At 34.6% G+C, this 21,122-nt stretch overlaps 1 protein-coding gene across 1 annotated transcript in view; it reads left to right on the top strand.

Annotated features, from left to right (window-relative positions):
• STXBP5L (syntaxin binding protein 5-like) overlaps positions 1 to 21,122 on the top strand; it is a gene marked incomplete at its 5' end in the record, with an annotated part of 166,822 nt that overhangs the window by 143,802 nt on the left and 1,898 nt on the right. Inside the window, 3 exons of the mRNA XM_008564944.1 lie at positions 10,920 to 11,280; positions 16,117 to 16,282; positions 19,517 to 19,628. Coding sequence (XP_008563166.1) covers positions 10,920 to 11,280; positions 16,117 to 16,282; positions 19,517 to 19,628 — 639 coding nt within the window. The remainder of the gene's footprint in view (positions 1 to 10,919; positions 11,281 to 16,116; positions 16,283 to 19,516; positions 19,629 to 21,122) is intronic.

Raw genomic sequence — 21,122 nt, 5'->3', positions numbered from 1 at the left:
GGAAGTTTTCTGCCACTATTTTGTTGAATATGTTTTCAATGCAATCTCCTTTTTCCTCCCCTTCTGGAATACCCATGACTCAGATATTTGACTGCTTAAGGTTATCTCTCTTAGATTTTCTTCAATGTTTTTAATTCTTTTTTTTTTTTTTTGTCTGCTTGTGTTATTTCAAACCGCCCATCTTCAAGGTCAGAAGTTCTCTCTTCTGCTTCTGCAAGCCTGCTAGTTAAACTCTCTGTTGTGTTTTTTATTTTATTGAATGAATTCTTCAGCTCAGCAAGCTCTGCTACATTCTTTTTAAGGGCATTGATTTCCTTGTACATTTCTTCTTTCAGGTCCTGTATACTTTTCCTCATTTCATTGTGTTGTCTCGCTGAGTTTTCTTGTATCTCATTTAGTTTCCTTAGAATTATCACTCAAAATTCCTTGTCAGCCATTTCAAGGGCTTCTTGTTCTATAGGATCTAGAGCTTGAGAGTTATTACCCTTTGGTGGTGTACTTTCTTGATCTTTCATATTTCTGGTATCTTTCCTTTGATGTTTAGTCATTGTGGCAGGGGATTTCACAGTCCACTGGTTCAACACTATTGTCTGGCTAGGATGTTGCTGTGGCTGCCCATTTGGCATGGCTGCCTCAGTGTCTGCTCGGTTGCCCACTGGTGCCTTGGGTGCATGGTTGCTGTGGGTCTCGGGCCTCTCCAAGGAGGCGCCTCTCTGGTCAGCATGCACTCAGCCGGGCTGGGGATGGGTTCTGGCAGTGGCAAGGCCTACCTGCTCAGTCATGTGCTGGCACTGCGGAGCACGTGGTCACCACGGGACTCGGGCCTCTTTATTATTTATTTATTTATTTTTAGCTCCCACTTATGAGTGAGAGCATGCAGTATTTTTCTTTCTGTGCCTGGCTTATTTCACTTGATATAATTTTCTCCAAGCACATCCATGTTGCTGCAAATGGCAGAATTCCATTCTTTTTTATGCAGAGTAGTATTCTTATCACTAATTTTACTGTCTCCTTATTTCCTATATAAGAAATGTTTTTCAGGGGCCGGCCCATGGCTCACTCAGGAGAGTGTGGTGCTGATAACAGCAAGGCCACAGGTTCGGATCCCATATAGGGATGGCCGGTTAGCTCACTGGATGAGCGTGGTGCTGACAACACCAAGTCAAGGGTTAAGATCCCCTGGGGGGTCATCTTTTTTTTAAAAAAAAAAAAGAAAGAAAGAAATGTTTTTCAGATAGCTTTTAGGTTAAAGAAAAAGAATTTAATTAATATATAATATAAGGGGTTTTATTTTTTAAGAATATATCTGGTTTGGCAGGTTAGGTAGGATTGTACTTTCTTTTTTAACTGGTATGGCAAATTCATATTGGTAGATTATGTGGAATAGTCAGCTCTCTACTAGTATGGGAAGTTCAGATAAATGCATTGTGTTTTAAAAGTTAATCTGTTAAGATCTCTTTCTTTTAAACATATATTTTACAATCAGAAAATATCTTTTATTACATTCCTAATTTTAAGGAAATATATATATACAATTCTTTTGTACTGGTTGAGATAGAGGCAGATCAGTGAGGTCAAAATGGATTATTAAGTATTAATTTAATCCATTTTTTAATGAAATAAATGATTATGCATATTAGGCATCTAATATGTGCCATGAAGTCTTCAGAAGTTGAAAGGTAAAATCAACCTCCTGTGTCACACAAGTTTAAAGCCATAAATGAAAGACAATTTTCTAATAATAAATATTCTAAAAAATGCAGCTTTTAATGTCACAAGTTTTGAAATAAGCAATCCCTGGAACTAATGCAACAGATCTCTCAACATTATAAGGAAGTTTTTTTGCCATTCTAAGCAAACAGACTTAGACCAAAAATGATGACAAAGTACAAAATAAGTATAAATTTAACTTTTGGCTTCTGGTTTGTAAATATTTGCAATCTTTTTTCTTATCTATTTAATGAGATGTAATGGGAAACTGTCTTCTCCATGTTTCTATGTACAGTGTTCTTTCAAGACCTTAGTTAATAATAATGTATCAATATCAGTTCATCAATTATAACAAATGTGCCAGGCTAATACAAGATATTAATAATGGGGGAATAACAGAAGGAGTATATGGGAACTCTGTACTATCTGCTCAATTTTCTATAAACCTGAAACTACTTTTTTAAAAAGTCTATTAATTTTTTTAAAAGAGATAAATATATATAAAGGAGAAAGCTATAAGACTGCGTTTTGATTTGTTCTATAATTAACCATTGAAAAAGAAAAAGACTAATTGGAAGCCATAATTTATAAGAGTAAAAAGAGAAAAGGAGGACTGAGTTTTGTAAGAAAAGATAGAGGTAACAGAATGCCAGTTCAAACTTAAAATACAAAACTCTTCCCTTCCTCTTTTACACCTCACTATTGGCTATATTAGTTGTCCCAGTCTTCGCCCTCTTTGCAATATCTATTTTCCGCCCCATACTCAACTGGTTCCTGCCCAAGCTTATGGGAACCATTGCGGGTACTATTTATGGTGTTACAGGTACTGCTCTAGCTTATGGGAACCATTAAAAAAGTTTGGAATTGAGGGTATTTCCCTCTTTCATTGTCAATGCTGAAGTGACTTGCTCTTAGGCCCTTAAATGCATTTTTTTCATCTGTAAAAATATTGCTAAATAACCTTTGATCAGTGGCCTGGGAAAATGTATGTGAGTTGAGCAGTTTTTTTAAACTTGAAAACAGTACATTTTGAAATTTATCTCTTCATTCAACAAACGTTTACCAAACCCATAACTATTGAATTTAGCACTGGGGATACAATGGTCCCTGTTTTCAGAGACATGCAGGGAAGAACAAAAGTGAACAGAAAATTATGATTAGAATAAAGGAATTACAGTAAGGGAGATTATAATGAGGAAATTAAAGAATATTGTGGAAACATGGGGGTCGGCCAGGGGAAATTAGGAGAAGACCTTCCTAACGAAGCTGATATCTGAAGTGGGAGTTGGGCAGGTTTGGGAGGAAGTTGTGCACAGTACTAATTTTAAGAGTAATTTGGTACAGCATGAGTAGAAACTGGGAGGTAAGAGAGAACATGACATAGCTGAAGCATAGAGATAGAATGTGCTAGATGAGTCTGGAAAAATAGGGGAAGATTATAAAGGGCCATATAAAATATGTGAAGCAGTTGGAAAAGACTTCCTAGATTTGAAGGACAAAACAGTGATACAATACACAGTTTTCTTTTTCTCAAGAGCTGATTTTTAAATTTAAATTCTGTAACTGTAAAAATCAAAATGCAAAGGAAAATAAATGAAAATTCTGCCACCAGCAAACTTTCTTCCTTCTCTGTCTACCCGCCCCTTCCACATTTCCTCCCCTAGGAATTATACTCTCCATCAGTAACTCTGTAAGAAATTTATTTGGTAAGACTCATTTTTAATTGTATTTTATTTCTACTTAATTCTTTATGCTTCTAGCTATAAATTATTATATAATTATTGGTTCTGCCATATGAAGTTCCTAGCATTGCTTTGTTGGATAAAAAATTATTTTGATGCTGGATGATCAAACTCAAGATTTAAACTTATGATTAAACTCAAGATTCTCCAGAATAAATTCGTTCTCTTTATCCCCAAACTGGTTCTTCTTGTCTCTCTCCCATTTCTATTAATACTCCCATGATACTACCTAAATGGCCTCCATAACTGCAGTTTCTTCTTTTCTGATCTCTTTTACTCACTACTTCCATACTGGTTTTACTCCAGTATTATTTTCATCATCTAGTTTCTTTCCATGCACCATATTCTCTGATATCTTTCACTTACCCATAGAAGCAATTTCAAGCTCTGTATCTTGGAAATCAGTGATCTCTATAAACTCAGCCCTACTGTACCTCTCTAATCTTATGTCCTGCTGCTTCCCAGAACCAGCTCCTTGGTCCAGCGAGACTTATTTCCTCACTTCTCTTTTCTCTCTTTGCCATCTCCCAATCATCTATCATTGGTAAATGTCATGTGAATTTTTTGGTTTGTTGTCACATTTGAGAAAAACTGTATCAAGTTTCTTGTGTGAACTGTAAGATTTGGAAGAAGTTTCTACAGACTAGCTTTTGGCTCCAGACATTTCAAATCTTGTTTATTCTACATTATGTACATACTTCTAAAGTTGAAATAATATGCCTTTGCGATATGACCTCCAGCCCAGCACTTTCATGTCAAAATGATATTGAGTTGCATTAGAGTAGTAGTAGTTTTCCTAGAAGCCATTTCTATACCTGGAAAGCTAGTAATAACCCAGACATGGTAGTAGTTGTGAACCATCTAAACATATGTCACTAAACCCAAACTAAATATACCTCATCTCACTTGCCCTTGTCCACATCCATGAAGTGTCTGTCCACTACAATGTCACCTGACTGGAGGAAGATTAGAGTAGAAAGAGAAAGCTGTCTTATATGATTGTGGTTAAAGAAAATATTTTAGTTTCACACATTTTATAAAAATATATAAACATGTGAACATAGTACTAAGGTCTCTTTCTAGGCCTTGGAACCAATGCTAGTGAAGGGCCCTGAAGTTTAAGCTTTATTAACTTCATAATAAATCTGGCTCTGCCCCCAGCATAATGCTTAGCACACCTTAAATGACTGAGTGTAAGACAGGAAGAGGGCAAGTACAGATTCATAAATCTAGCCAATGCCAACATTAGGAATATTGTCCAAAAACGTTATACTAGTGAAATACTGGAAAATAAACAGGCATTGGAAAAGCTATTATCACTAAGTTAATTCCATTATGTATTACTAATACTATCAACAATCAGCATGCCAACAAGAGGCTATATTTCTAAGCCTAGATAAAGAGCAAGTAAAATTGCTCACAAAGACTCAGCCTGAGTTTGTCTAGACATGGGGCTTATGTTTTTGAGGAATTGGAGGTAGGGGTGTTATGTGTAATACCTGACTGAAAGAAAGGCTGATAGTGCTCACTTCAGCAGCACATATATTAATATTGGAAAGAAAGGCTGATAAAGAAAAATAAAAAATGTAAAACATATAAAGTAAAAATTCATGTAAATGGATTTATCTTATATTTTCTTTATAGATTTTGCTTCCTCTGTATTCTAAAATTATTTTAATTTACTAATTCACTTTCTGGTTATATATTATATAAGCCTGAGTATATTTTTGTGTTTTCTTATTTATGTTCTCAACATTAAGTTTATGCAAAAGTGTACCAGAAATTATCTTTTCCCTCTTTTTTATTATTCCTTTTCTTCCACTATTCTTGTGTTGTCTTTTGCCTACTGAGAGAAGTATCTCTTGGGCCTACCCTCTACTCTAGACTTTTTCCAGCCTCATTCTCTATTTTAAACTTATTTGCCAACATTCAATTCCTTTAAAATCCAGCTCTCTGACAAAGAAGTAGTACATTAATTTATGCAAATGTAATAATGGGTTAATGTGCTATCTCACAGAAATAATATGAAACTAGGTAACAGGCTTTGTCTAAAGATCATTTAATTGAGATGAGAAGGGTGTAATTTTTAATCTTAAGTCTAAACCTTGATGAAAAACTTTATTATATTAAAGTATTAGTTAGCACCTTTTAATGTAAGATGTGTATATCTCAAACATATTTATGAAATTTATGCATTGAATCTCTTACAAACTTCAATAAAAACTAATACAATAAGAAAATAGTTCAATCAAACATAATGATTTTATTTGAATAAACAAAAATAATCATGGCCTAATATACAATAATCAACATATATACTCCCCATTTGTAGGTTTCAACACATAGCAGCACTGATATTTACAATTGTTATTACTAGTCATATTGTGTTTATTTGTAGAAACTATATTTTCCCCAAAGTAAAAATAATTTCACTTGAAACTACTGGGTATGAAGTATGGAATCTGTCTAAGCCCTTAATAACCAGGCTAACATATATAGGAAGCTATTAAGATTTTTAGGTATTTTTAATTCACTGAAGAAAAATAAAGTTCTCTCCAGGTACTACCAAAAATAAATGAAATTTTACTTATCCTTTTGTCATACGTTATTGACATAAATTCAGACTTTTGCCAGAATAGGATCCCTTCTTTTTGTGGGGGCTGGGGGGGTTGGCAGCTGGCCAGTATGGGGATCTGAACCCTTGACCTTGATGTTATAACACTATGCTCTAACCAACTGAGCTAACCAGCCACCCCCCACCCCATATGGACAGATGAAAAATGTATTATCATTCTCTGTGAAAATACAATGAACTAAATATATAGTTCTTTTCTTAGTATAGTAGGAATAGTAGGTAATCTTGTAAATGTATGACTGACAAACATTGAAAGACTGTCAAATATACACATCCTTACTTGGGAGTATAGTCATGAGGTATTGGCAGTTTCACATCTCTTTTTTTTTTTCAGAGTAAGCCAAACACAAAACAAAACAAAACCTTTCTATCACACAGGAAAAGCCTGAAATGAAACAAGTAATCTTAGAAATATAAATTAAAGGGCCGAGCCCGTGGCACACTCGGGAGAGTGCGGCACTGCGCGGTGCTCCCACTGCAGGTTCGGATCCTATATAGGGATGACTGGTGCGCTCACAGCGCTCACTGGCTGAGCGTGGTGCGGCTGGTCTCAAAAAAGGACAAAAAAAAAAAAAAAGAAATATAAATTAAAAATGAAAATTTCTTTTCAAACAAATAAAAGGTTAAAGATTATGACTTTTAACTAAGGCTGAATCTCCAAAATCATAGTCTTATAGATGGGTATGATACATACCTTGAATTTTTTCTGCTGAACTTTTAGCCATTCAGAAAATATCCTTGTATTTTCTCCATAAATAGGATCAGATAAAAATCAAAAGAAAAACAGTATTAGAATTATTTACTTTGCAGTTTAATCTTATTTCTTGGGAGGCCATAAGGTGTAGTTTTAAAAACAAAAATAAAAAATACATAAGTATTAGATTACAGCTCTGCCAATTTTTGCTTTGGTGACTTGAGACAGTTACTTGAGTTCGGTGAACATCAGCATCATGAAAAATGCAAGACAGTTTCCCCCAAGTGGTTGTTGGGAGGATTGCATGAGATAATTTATGTAAAGCACTGAGCACATAAAGCATGCTCAGTAAGTGTTAATTCCACTTCTCTTTCTCTCTTTTTTAAAAATTTTATTGTGATGAGAACATTTAACATGAGATCTATCCTCTTAACAGATTTTTGAGTGTGCAATACAGTGTTGTTATTTATTTTTAGGTGCAATGTTGTACAGCAGACCTATAAAACTTATTCATCTTTCATAATTGAAATTTTATACTAATTAACAACTCCCCATCTTCCACTCCTGCTAGCCACTGCAACCACCATTTTATTATTTGTTTCTATGAGTCTGACTATTTTAAATGTCTTATATAAGTAGAATCATGCAGCATTTGTCCTTCTGTGACTGGCTTTTTTCACTAAACATATCCTCAGGGTTCATCCATGTTGTTGCATATTGCAGGATTTTCTTCTTTTTTAAGACTGAAAAATATTCCATTATCTGTATATACATTTTTTAACCCATTCATCTATTGACGGACATTAGGTTGTTTCCACATCTTTGCTGTTATGAAGTGTTACAGTAAACATAGGAGTATATATCTCTTCAAGATCCTGATCTTGGGATACCTATCCAGAAGTGAAATTGCTGGATGATATGGTAGCTCTATTTTAATTTTATGAGGAACATCCGTACTGTTTTCCATAGCAGTTGCATCATTTTGCATTCTCACCAAGAGTGTACAAGTTTTCCAGTTTCTTCACATCCCACCAACACTTCTTGTGTTTTTTTTTTTTTTTTCATAATATCTCATTGTGGTTTTGATTTGTATTTCCCTGATGATTAGTGATGTTCAGCATCTTTGCATATACCTGTTGGCCATTTGTTTATCTTCTTTGGAGAAATGTCTATTCAAGTCTTTAGCTCATTTTTTAACAAAACTAAACACTTAGGACCAAAAACAGAAATAGTTTTGGGAACCTTAATACCCCACTTTCAGCAAAGGAGATCATCCAGACAGAAAATTAATCAGAAAACATCAGAATTAATCCCTGCTATAGGCTGACTTGACCTGAGACATTGATATCACTTCTATTCTCAAAATCTTCCCATCTTATGCCAAGTAAAAATTTAAGTCTTTACTGTGTACTGTTAAGAACCTACATGATCTGGCTCCACTTGATCTCTCTGATCTCATCTCCTATAAGTCTTCTCTTTGCTGTTCTAGAGAGACAAGATCTGAAATTTTACTATACTTGCAAGTTAATAAAGTTGTCAGTTTCACAAATGCTGGTAGAAGACATAAGACTCCTGGATCAGAGATGAAGGATAATTCATTACTCACAGCAATCACAGTATATCAATATTTTGTGCTGATTTCCCGAGCCCTAATTGCCACAGGATGATGCAAAGAAGCCATCCCTTCTGTATTAGTGTGCTTGGGCTGCCATAATAAAATACCACAGAATGGGTGGCTTAAACAATAGAAATTCATTTTCTCAAGGTTTTGGAAACTGAAAAGGTGCCAGCAAGGTTGGTATCTGGTGGGGTCATTCCCCTTGGGTTGCAAATGGTTGCCTCCTCATTATGTGCTTACATGGCCTTTCTTCTGTGTTCACATGAGGAGAGAGAGGGAACTTCCATGTCTCTTCTTATAAGGACACTAATCCTATCTAATCAGAGCCCCACACTTATGACTTCATTTAACCTTAATTATTTCCTTAGAGGCTCCATATCCAAATGTATCCACACTGGAAGTTAGGGCTTCAACATATGAATTTCAGGGGGGATACAAACTTTTAGTCCATAATACCTCCTGCTCTATTTAAAATTTAACGGCCTTTTCTCAAGAGTTCCTATCCCCTTTTCTGCTTTAATCTTTTCCTTAGTACTTATTATCTAAAAATCCCAAGTGTTTACTTATTTATCATATATAGTCTGTCTCTATCATAGGAAGTAAAATCCTGTGAAAGCAGGGACTTTTGTTTGTTTTATTCATTGCTATATTCCCTGTGCCGAAAACAGGATGTAGAATACATAGTAAGTCCTCAATAACTGTTTGTTGATTGAATGACTAAAGATTGTAGTGGGGAAGGCTGATTATTGGAAAGCTGGAGTAAAGTACACTCCTAGCAAGTACGACCTTTAAGAGGAAAGTTCTAATTAATCATGTGATGAATTATTTACTGTTGACTGAATTGTTAAGATCCTATTATAGAAGCCCCTAAATTTAAGCTTACTTTGTTATAATGTATATTCTGAGATAGTAGTGGCTTATAATTTGGATTTACTTGAGGTTTTTGTTTTTGCTCGGTACTTGTTTTTTTCAGTTATGGAAGATTAAAGGCATAGTCATAAAGATCAATAAAACATTCTTGGGAAAATTTAACCCTGTATTAACCTAATGAACAGAATATAACCAAAGCATTTTTGACTACAAATTAGGAAACAGAGCAGCTGTTTTGATAAGGATGGCTTATTGAGAAACTGTCACTGTGATGCTGATAGTAAGCATCAGATATAAGTAAAATGGCTTCCAAAATTTGGATTTCATGTCCTTTTAACATACTTTAGGCCATCTCTAAATTGAGGATGCAAAGATATTTATTCTTAGAAAAGTCTTTCCATGACAGTTATTTATGAAAATGTGGTTTTACAGAATAGCAAGACCAATCTTAGACAAATTCTAATCGAATCGTTCTTCATAGCTTTTGGCATTTGTTTTTCTTCATGGTAGATTGGGAGACCTGTTCTTTCATATATTGACCCTTAGACTGAAGCACCCAAATCTCTATTACCCTATCCTCTTCAGTTACCCTTATAGAATATTTACAGGTTTCTTAGTTTAAAAGAGGATTTAAAAACACAACTGAGATATTAGGTGATCTAAATATGTCATTTTGAATTTGATAGATTTTAAGTACTTTAAATTAGTACTTTCTAAATGGAATGTATTTTTATCTTTCACCTTCCCTTGCCAAGTCTCTGTTACATGTATATTCTTGAGGCATATCAGCCTGGGTTAACACCCTTACTCTCTCTACATGATGTCAAAGGACAAAAGAAAGAAAGAGCTAGGAAGACACTGCTTAGGGGAGAGTCTGGAAATGTCCAAAGGTCAATATAGCCCAAGTTGCCTCCTAAGTTGTCCTCCAAGCCTTGTAAAAATCACCCATAGGTAATGATTTGGCATGGATATTCAACCTTGAAGAATCCAGGTGAGTAAATTCCTTTTCTCTATAAAGATGCGTAAGCCTGCCTGAGAGCTGAAGGTAGTTGTTTTTGTCTTTTTCATATAATTAAAATTACTAGCATGAACTCTAGGTATTGAAACTTGATGAAATTTATTCTGAGTGTTCAATTTCAGAAGAAAAAAGGCATTTTCTAGAAAATGAGCTAGACATGAAACAAAAAAAGGAATCAGATGATGTAATTATATCTTCATTTGAAGTTATTTTGATAAATGAGAGTTATACTTTTTCTTAAATTTGCTTTTTAAAAAAGGATTTTTGAAGGGGACTGTATAGTATAATGAAAGAATCCTGCATTAGAAATCAGGAAATCTGGCTCAGCCACTAACTTGCTATGTGACCTGGGTCTCATCATCTTTCCAAGGCTGTTTTCTCATTAATATAAGGAGAGGATTTTACAGGTTAATGTCTTGGGCTCCTATTAAACCTAGTATTCTATGATTCCAAGTTATTGCAACACATGAACTCACAAATCTACTGATTTATGCATAAATTTTGCAATAAGTGCAATATTATGACTCTATAGATATAAATTATCATAATGTAAAATATTTGTTGCCCATAGATGAATAACAGCTGTTTTGGAAAATATTTCACATGCCAGTGATGTGAAATTGTTTTTATAGGTACATTCCTCTCATTGAAAGGAGCTGTACTAACGTTCTCCTGTATGGACCGAACTGGCGGATTAATACAACCGCCATATGAAGTTTGGAGGGATCCAAACAACATAGATGAAAATGAAAAATATTGGAGAAGGAAACTGGTCATGAACTCCTCCTCTGCATCCCAAGAAATAGGAGATCATCAGTATACAATAATCTGCTCAGAAAAACAAGCCAAAGTCTTCTCGCTGCCTTCTCAGACTTGCCTTTATGTTCATAACATCACCGAGACATCTTTTATACTGCAAGCAGATGTGGTGGTCATGTGTAACAGTGCCTGCTTGGCATGCTTTTGTGCTAATGGGCATATCATGATAATGAGGTACTTGCCTTTATAAATTATCTGGTAATCACAACAATGTCAGCAAGGTACAATTCTGAAAAGTATATATATAATGTACAAGATTTTATCAAGACAAATCCTGAGATCATTGTTTCATTATGTTTGAAACATTGTATTTGAGGATATTTTATTGTTCAAAAATTTGATGAGTGTTTGGGGTTTTTGTTTTGTTTGTGTGTGTGTGTTGCTTAAAATGCTTGGCATTGTAAATGAAATACATATTTTAACTGACATGAAGGGACCTAAGGAAAGAGTGATTTTGCAGTCATTCATACATTCATTCAACAAACATTTATTGAGCATATCTTATCTCCCAAACTATGCAATGCACTGAAAATAAAAGGTGGACAAGCTACAAGGAAAAAGAAGTTAACTGTTACTCTTACTATGTTTCATAATTCACATAAGAATTTTACATTCAGAATTTCATTTGACCCTTATAGCTTCTCTAGGACACAGGAAAATAAAATATTATTTGCTTCCTCCATTTTGCATATGTTAATAAATTAAAGTCAAGTAATTTGTCTGAGGTTGCAAGTCTAGGAAAAAGTGAGGCCAATACAGAACAGTATACTAAAAGACATCAGACACTTTAAAAATAAGGTATCAGTTGAATGATTTTATTCTACTATTAGTAAAATGAAATAAAATTTGAGAGACATAATAATTACAAAATGATCACATGAATTCGGCAGTTAATAAACACATACTATGTAGAAGTCACTCTTATTTTTTTTAATATCTCACCTACTTCCCAAAATCATTGATTTAAGCATTGTACTATGCCTGTGGAGGATAAATAATTAGTAAAACAGGGTCCTAACATGTAAGCTTACTATCTAATTGGGGAGATAAGACAAGTATACAAGTAATTATAAGACAAAGATAATGTAAATTCTAACAAGAAATATGGGATTGAATTTTCTAGTCCCAAACTAAGTCTCCAGAGTTCAAAGTCATAGGATAATTAAGTATGTATTATAAAAGAATAGAGTTGTTAGGAGGAAAGCAACCTGGTGAGGGAGGTTGGGGCAAATTGTTGAGGACCTTGAATGTCAGGCTGAGTTTGACATTATTCAATTAATAGGAAATGGGGCTTTAAAGTGAGTAATAAACCTTCTCTAGCTATGCATTAGGAAATACCCATGGAGGGAGAGCTTGGGGTGGGCCTTTGAACTGCGGTGGTAGTTGTATAGAAAGTGAGGAGGGAACAGGTGTGAGGGATAACGGAGGGAAACTTGCTGGATGCAAAGCTGATGGTTTGTCAAAGGTAATGGAGGTTGTTAAATCTTGAGGTTAGAAGAGAATTTAAAGGTAAAAAAAAATTTTTTTAACTTTGATAATAGTGATGCCATTACGATATAAGAAATTCAGGAGGATTTGGAAAAGCTGATAATGAGAAGTCTGAGAAAGAATTGAGAATGAATATTTGAAGTTCAAGGTGCTTATAAGCCATCCCACAGAAGTTAACAAGCAATTTAAGGTCTGGGTTCTTAGAAAAATATGGGTAGAAGATCGAGCTTTGGAAGTCATTTATGTAAACGCATTAGTAAATCTTAGAACAGTGAATGAGATCATCAAAAAAGGTAGTATAAAAAGAAATGAGAAATAGATTAGGCTGAGGATAGAAACTTGGGAGTATCTCTACATTTATGTGGTAGAAGAAAGAAGATACAGCAAAAGAGAATGAGAATCCATTAGAGAGATAGGACAAGGACCAGGATGGTATAACCTCATGAAATAAAAAGGAAAGAAGAGTATCAAAACAAAGCAAGGTGGTCAAGAGCTAATCAAATATAGCAGAGAGGTCAAAGAATTTGGATATAAGAAAATAATGATCTTTGAGAAAGCAAATCTTAGGAGTGTGGTGGAAGCAAAAGCTAATTTTAAAGGGGGCAAGAATAGAACAGTGGTACAGATCAGGGACTGGCAAACTATAACCCACTGACCAAATCGGATTTGTATAGCCTGCAAAATAACAATGATTTTTACATTTTTAAATAGTTGAAAAAATAAAAGAAAAGAAGACTACTTCATGATATGTGAAAATTATATAAAATTTACATTTCAAGATCTGTAAATAAAGTATTTTGGGAACACAGCCACACCCATTTGTTTATATATTGACTGTGGCTGCTTTTGCACTACAGGGCATAGTTTTGTAGTTGCAAGGGAAACTAGGTGGCCTGTAAAGCCTGAAATATTTACTATCTGGCCCTTAACCCTTGGTATAGATTATTCTTTCCAGGAAATTTTGTGGTAAAGGAAAAGGTGAAAAACAGGAAAGTTCAAGAATGAAACTCTATTTTGAGAGTGTTTTATTTTTATTATCTTTTTTTAATAGGAGAGACATGAACAGATTTGTAAGCCAAAGGGAAGTAGTGAAGAAGAAAATTTTAAAAAAATAAAAACAATCATTTTATGGTCTGCTCAATCTCATATATTTCTGATTCTTCTTTATCTGGTTTTCTCTTTCTCAAACTATTTTTAGAGATTTCCAATGAGGGTCATTCCAGGGTTTTTTTTTTTTAAATGGTGATTGAATTCCTAGACATGTCTCTGTTATGAAAAAAAAATGTGTGTGTGTGTATATTTCATACATACTCCTTCTCCTCCCCTAAGCTAGCATTTAGTCACTCGAAATTTGTCTTACATTAAACTATTATTATGTCACAATTGGAATTTTACCATGTTTTTGCAAAATTTTAGTGTTTCTGTATTTCTCAATTGATATTATATATATCTCAAAATTAACTTCTATTTAAAAGAATACATGCTACTATCTACATTTTTAGAGAGTTTTTGAGAAATGAAAAACAAGAGAGTTTCAAAGACAAAAGCAGTCATTGATAAAAGATATCTGTCCTTTGTAAAAGCTGTTTTACATGATAATGGCTACTTTGATATTGTGTTATACTGGAAACTCTTCATGTGTTTCAGAGAATCCTCAAAAATATTTGAAAAGGAAATGATTTCCACAGGATGTTAGTAATATATAAAGTATGGCTAGGAAATAATATGTACTGTGCTGTGTGGCTTGAAGGACTACAAATTGGCATGCTCCTGGCTTTGTTTATTTTCCCATACTAAGTATATTCCCAGGATCTTTCCAGACTCTATCAGAATGGAACTGTCCTGCGCCCAATTTCCTCAAGTACTAGTTTTCTGATAGATAGCAGATAGTTGACAATTGCTTAGGTCCTAATGTCCTCAGACCTAGAAAAGCAAGTTTGAGGCTTATCTATGTATGAATTCTCAAACTGGGCTTGTAAGAGCCACTTTTAGTGAGAACCATCTTTAGTTACCTGACTCTATTTCTTTATAAGTGTCCCTGAATAGAAGAAAATGCTTTTTTTTTCCAGTTTTAAGAGCACTTGTTACCAAGCCCTTAGCAATCGACTTGCTCTTTCCCTTTTCCTGCCCGAAGTGATTACACCTTTTTTATTTTCTTTTCTTGGCTTACTTTTATTACATGACATAGACAATGTAGCCCATCAGAAAAGTCAGTTGGGACCTCTTCCTCAACCCAACCCATTAATCTGACAGAATCTATCACAGATGTCTGTTCAACTGGGTTTGTTTTGGACTCATATCTTAAGGAACTTAGTTACCTGAAGTGCTATAACAGGTAATTCTTTATTATCATTTTTAGATATTAGATAATTCTTTATTCATACAGAGGCTTTGGAATCCAGTGTGTAGTTGACACACGTCTCAATTTGGACTAACCTCTTATCAACTGCTCAATAGCCATGTGTGGTTAGTGGCTACCTTATTGGGCAGCATAGTGCTAGAACCTCATGAAAAGCTTATTCCAGTAGCATAGATTTCAGGTCCCATTTTATATAGTAAAGTTCTAGGGCTCAAAATGTAGTTACAAACCACTTTGTTAAGAGAAATCAGTACTTCCACCCCACCCTTCACCCCCCGAAGATGCTAGTTTTATAATCTGGGATAATTTAAAATCATTGTGCACACTTAGAATCAGTAGAATAGTTTCAAACTTGAGATTTAAATACAAGTGGTTTTTTTTTTTTCCTTTTTCCTTTTGGCATTAGAGGTAAGATTAAAAAGCAGTAAGGCTGGTTTTCTTCAGAGATTTGTAAAACTGGCTCTAAAAGCAATATCCAAAGAAACATTCTGATGAATATTTTAGCAAAAATATTAGTGCAACATTACGATAAGTATATAGCCATGGGCTAAGACAATTCGGATATGTAGTATTCATTTGGATGTCAAATTATGATCTATTATTTATAACTTATTCTCATTCCCTTACAACCTTGGCCATGTTTATTTATTAATCATGTCTTCAGTGCATATGCTCTAAGTTATAGTTAATTTTTATTTCCTGTGTTTAGAGAGAGTAAAGAAACAGAGAGCAAAGCCACTCCATTCCTGGGCACAGTGAACTGGACCCACTCCTCTTCTCCGTCAGTGCACAACCTCCTCAGACTCTGGAGTTTTGCCTTAATGAGAGACAATAGACCAAGAACACAGTCAGACACTTTCTAGCTGTCATGCTTCTGACATAACCAAAAGCTTTATCATATTGTAGGAACCTGTGAAACACTGCAAAAAGTACCCCTGAGATTGCTGGCCACTATGTTTAATCCTTCCAGGACATTTGCTAAACCTCTGGTGGATTAAGATAGAAGAACTTATTTTATGTGAAAGTCTAGTTTATTACCACTGAGGCTTCAAGAGAATAAAAAGAAACAACCATAAAATAATGAAATAAAAATTACTGTTTTTATGTAAGGATTTGCTTCTAAAACTTGAATATAAAACGTGGGTTTACTTTTTTCCATTCAGCCTACCTAGTCTTCGCCCAATGTTGGATGTTAATTATTTGCCACTGACAGACATGAGGATAGCACGGACATTTTGTTTTACCAATGAAGGACAGGCATTATACCTTGTCTCTCCTACTGAAATTCAGCGATTAACATACAGCCAAGAAATGTGTGATAATCTACAGGTAGGTCAGGAGGTACATTTATGGGAAAAAAAATGGGACATGGTTGTTAAAAGAGAGAGATGTCTAAAATCTAAAATATTATTGGGTCAGACTATAAATATGCCTTTCCTAGAGCATATTTTGAATATATATTCTTCACTGTGATCCTACCAGCTTTTAGTATGGTTCTAAGTATGCACACAACTAATAAGAAAGAAAGAGGGAGGGAATGTGAGGATTATTCATAGTAAAGGTTAATCTTTTTGTTTGTTTATTTTATTGTTTGTTTTTGCCCATGGAGAATCTTCTGAAATATTATAAACCCTCCTCCCAGGGTGGGGAATATATATGTACATACAGAAATTTTGCATACAGTTCAGGGAATTCATGGACTCTTTTGAATAAACATTAATTTTGATTAAGGGCCGCAAAAAAATAAATATATATCTTGTGGGATTGGGCATTTGTCTTTGGTCATAGCAGTAAACATAGCCAAGAAACATGATAATTATAAAAGCCTATCTAACCTTGGGAAAGTAAGAATGATCACAAAATTTTAAGAGTCTTTTATATTTTTTAATTTGGCTGGCTTGTTAGCTCAGTTGGTTAGAGCATAAATAATAAATTTTAACATTTAATTTAAATTTTCTAATTTTTAAATTCTAAAAGAGATTTAACTGATTCAACTCCCTCATTTTTCAAATAAGAAAATTAAAACTCATTATACTATAGAGGTTAAGACTGTAAGCTCTGAACTATTTGAGTTGTATTTTGATTCCCCCATTTGTATGACTTTGGGCATTTTACTTAACGTATCTGTATGTTCTACCTTGGAACATTGTTGACAGACTTAAGAATTTATATAAAGCACTGAGCACAGTGACTGGAACATAGTAAGTTTTTAAAATAAATGATAATAAGTATTATCATTATTATTGTTATTCCACAAATATTTATTGAGTTTTTAATATATGCCTGGTACTTGGCGAGGCTCTAAGAATACTATAAGAAACAAGATACAAGTTCCTGCCTGTAAGTGTGGAAAGAGAGATAAACTAACAGACAACCACACACTCTGTGGAAAATGCTATAAAAATGGCTGTGCCAGTGCTGGGGACACATATAAGAAGGGCAGGAGGGAGAGGGTAGTTAGAGAAGGATGGGGGCATAACTGGCCTCTAAAGGGCAAGAAGGAGGTATCCAGGTGAATGGGTGGCTGGGGATGGAATAGGTAACGATATTCTAGACAGAAGTAGTGGCATGTGAAAACTTTGCGGTTCGGGAAACTGCCAAGAAAGAGCAAAGTCAGGAAGTGAGAAGAGAGGAAGAATGGTGCTGGAGAATTAGTCAAGACTAGATCTTGGGACACCTTGTAAGCTCCTTAGGAATCCAGCATTTATCCCAAGGGCAGTAGGAAGTCATGGAAAGTTTTAGCAGATTTGTTTATTAAAACAAATATTCTGGTTGCAATATGGCAGTTGGTTTTGAGGAAGCAAAACTGAAGGTAGGGAGAACAATTAGGAGGTTTTTAAAATAATTAAGTCCAAAAACAACAGTGGCTTGGAATAATTGAGCCAGAAGTGAGGATGGAGAAGAGTCAGCAGATTCAATAGCTATAAAATCAGTTGGATTTGATGGTTATTAGATATAGGAATGAAGTTAAAAAAGGAATTAATTATTACTGGGTTTGTGGCTTGGAGAACTAAATAGAGGTGCTGCCATTTCCAAAGAGAAGGGTTTCAGGAGGAACATTACAAGTCTGGTGAGTAGAAGTGTGAGAGGAGACTTAAAATCATATTGGAAGTTCATAGACAAACTAATACTAGGTCACAGATCTCCTGACTTTTTGTCTGAGTTCCTTCCCCTACACTGATGATCCTTAAACTTTGGTCTGCTTTAGAAAGGCCAGAAGAACAAGGTCTGCCAAAAAGTACAGAAGACCAGAGAACATCTATATAGATTCTGATTTAGTATATATGGAATACAGCCTGAATATCTGCATTTCTTTTTTTTAACAATTGAATTAATTTTTTATTGTGAAATACATCAGACATACAAATGAGAAAAAAATAAAATGTAATGCAACCAATGTTTACGTACCCACTGCTCAGCTTAAGTAATTAAACAGTACAAATGCAGTTGAAATCCCCCATCCACCACACCCTGATCTTATTCTCCTGCCTCCTTCCCAAGGTAATGACTATTCTGAATTTAGTGGTTTTCATTCCCATGCCTTTATTTATTCTTTAACTTCATATTAATATGCCCATATAATATGTAATATTGTTTTGCATGTTTTTAAACCTCACAAAATGCTATATGCTGTAAATTATCCTTCTGCAACTTACTCTACTCACTCATTATCTGTTCTTGAGATCTGTCCATGTTGATATATGTACTTTTGGTTCATGTATTTTAACTACTGTAAAGTATTCCATGGTAGGAATATACCACAATACACTTATTCATTCTTCTGTTCGTGGACATTTCGGTGTTTCCAGTTTTCTGCTTTTAGAAATAAGTGTTGCTCTGAACATACTTGTACATGTCTTCTGGTGCAATAATTTCTCTAGGGCAGTTTTTTTTCCTATTTTTAAGTATTTTTATTTTGAAATAATTTTGGACTTCCAGAAAAGTTGCCAAAATAATACAGATGAATATCTACATTTCTAACAAAAGTATTTCCTCCTTCATTCTAAGGCTCACCAAATATTGAGAACAATTGTACCTCACCAGATAGTAGCTGCCTATTTTGACTCATTTAAATTATCTTGAACCATTTCATAATTTTGTACTTGATATAAAAATAGATGCAACCTTCTTCCACATACCACTGAGGGTTTCCTATTTCACAGGACAATCCATGCTTGGTTCAGGGAAGGGAACCAGGATAGGAAAGAGAGCGTGGTAATTGAAGAAGGAACAGAAGTCTAGACTGGTAGTCATTGATCATAGGTGGAAGTTAATCCTAGGGTGAACATATTAGCTTCCCATGTTTTCTACTTGTAGAGGGGAGAAGAGAAGAGGACAGAAAAAGGAAAATTTTAGGATGTCAGTTACTAGAGAAGGGAAGGAAAAGGAGATGGAGAAAGAAATATCAGAGAGAGAACTATGAACAAAGCAAAAATCACCAAGAAAACAAATGGAAAGCAGACTGTCTTTTCATGATGTGCTCTTACATACCTCAGTGTTACCTTTTTATCTATTCATTTATTTTTAGTTACTCTAATGCTTTCTTCTTTGAATTTGATACAGGACATGCTGGGAGATTTGTTTACTCCCATAGAGACTCCAGAAGCTCAAAATAGAGGTTTTCTCAAGGGACTATTTGGTGGAAGTGGACAAACATTTGACAGAGAAGAGCTCTGTGAGTAAACTCCTAATTATAAAAATATATCACAAAATAGAAGACCTGAGTCTTCTGAGTGTGTGTGTGTGTGTAACTTAATGTAATATGTGATCTCAAATTCTAGATGAGGTTTTTTTGCTTCTCAAAGTTGGAATGTGTTTCCTTCTGTACTATGAAAAGTATTTCTGTTTACCAAATATGAATAAAATTGGTCACTTCATATTAGGAAATTGTTTAACAAAAGTGATATGCAGAATTCATATAAATTATAAGCAAGCTATTAAATGTCTTATTTGATAGATCATATCTGTGTGGCAAGGTGAAAGTATTCAATTATTAAAGTCTGGAAAAAAATGGGGTTTTTTTGTTTTTTTGTATTTTTTTTGTCTTTTGTCTTTTTCCGTGTCCGGCAACGGATCGCAACCCTCGGCGTTGCTCCCGCACCTCGCTCAACCAGTGAGCGGGAACCGGTCCGTACGTGGGATCCGAACCCTCGGGCGGGAGCGCCTCCGTGCTTCCCAAGCGGCGCACTATCCAGTGCGCCACCGGGCTGGCCCAAGGAAAAAAAATGTTTTTAATCTGCCTGACTTTAATTATTACTGAGAAACAGACTTCCTATTCAGAATGCAAAGTTTATCAATGCTAGAGAATAAATTACTTTTTAAAATCTACTAGTGAGACTCTGATGAATAATAATTGAAAAGCAGTAGGAAAATACTAGGGAGAGAACATTAGAATATAGTTTCCAGAATATCCCACCACCATTTGGTCTTAAAGATCAAAATTTTCTTTCTCTTGAACTCTTTATGCAAAAAGATCTAGGTGCTTTTCTACAATGGAATATTATTTGGCCATAAAAAGGAATGGAGTACTAGTACATGCTACAACACAGATGAACCTTGAAAACATAATGCTAAGTGAAAAAAGCCAGACAAAAAAGGCCACATATTATATGATCCCATTTAGATAAAATGTCCAGAATAGACAAGTCCATAGAGCCTGAAAGTTGATCAGTGGTTGTTCAGGCCTAGGGCAATGAGGGAATAGGCAATGAATACTAATGGGTGTGGGGTTTCTTTCTGGAGTAATGAACATGTTCTAAAATCAGAGAGTGGTGATACTTACAAAACTTGATGAATACACTGAAAACCAGTGAATTATATACTTTAAAAGGCTAAATTTTATGGTATGTGAATTATATTTCAATAAGGCTCTAATTTTTAAAAAATCTTAATTCCATCTCAATGTTATATCCTTGGGAATGCTCACCAAATTTCTGCCAAGATAGCTATTTTTAAATAAATAAATTTTACTTCATTGAAATTGAATGAAACTGAGCTTTAGAAGTGACTGGGAAATTTTTAGGCATTTATAAGTCACACAATTTCAACATATGTGTATTAATGCCCATCATTCATATATTCAAGAATCTCATTCTCTAGTATTTACACAGAGAAAAAGTACAAAAGAGAGAGAAAACCTGAGGCCTACAAAGGCTGATATATCAACATG

The sequence above is a fragment of the Galeopterus variegatus genome, unplaced genomic scaffold (genome assembly GCF_000696425.1).
Source record: "Galeopterus variegatus unplaced genomic scaffold, G_variegatus-3.0.2 Scaffold192, whole genome shotgun sequence".
Taxonomy (NCBI): domain Eukaryota; kingdom Metazoa; phylum Chordata; class Mammalia; order Dermoptera; family Cynocephalidae; genus Galeopterus; species Galeopterus variegatus.
The sequence above is the reverse complement of the archived record's forward strand: the minus strand, read 5'-3'. Positions and strand labels throughout refer to the sequence as shown.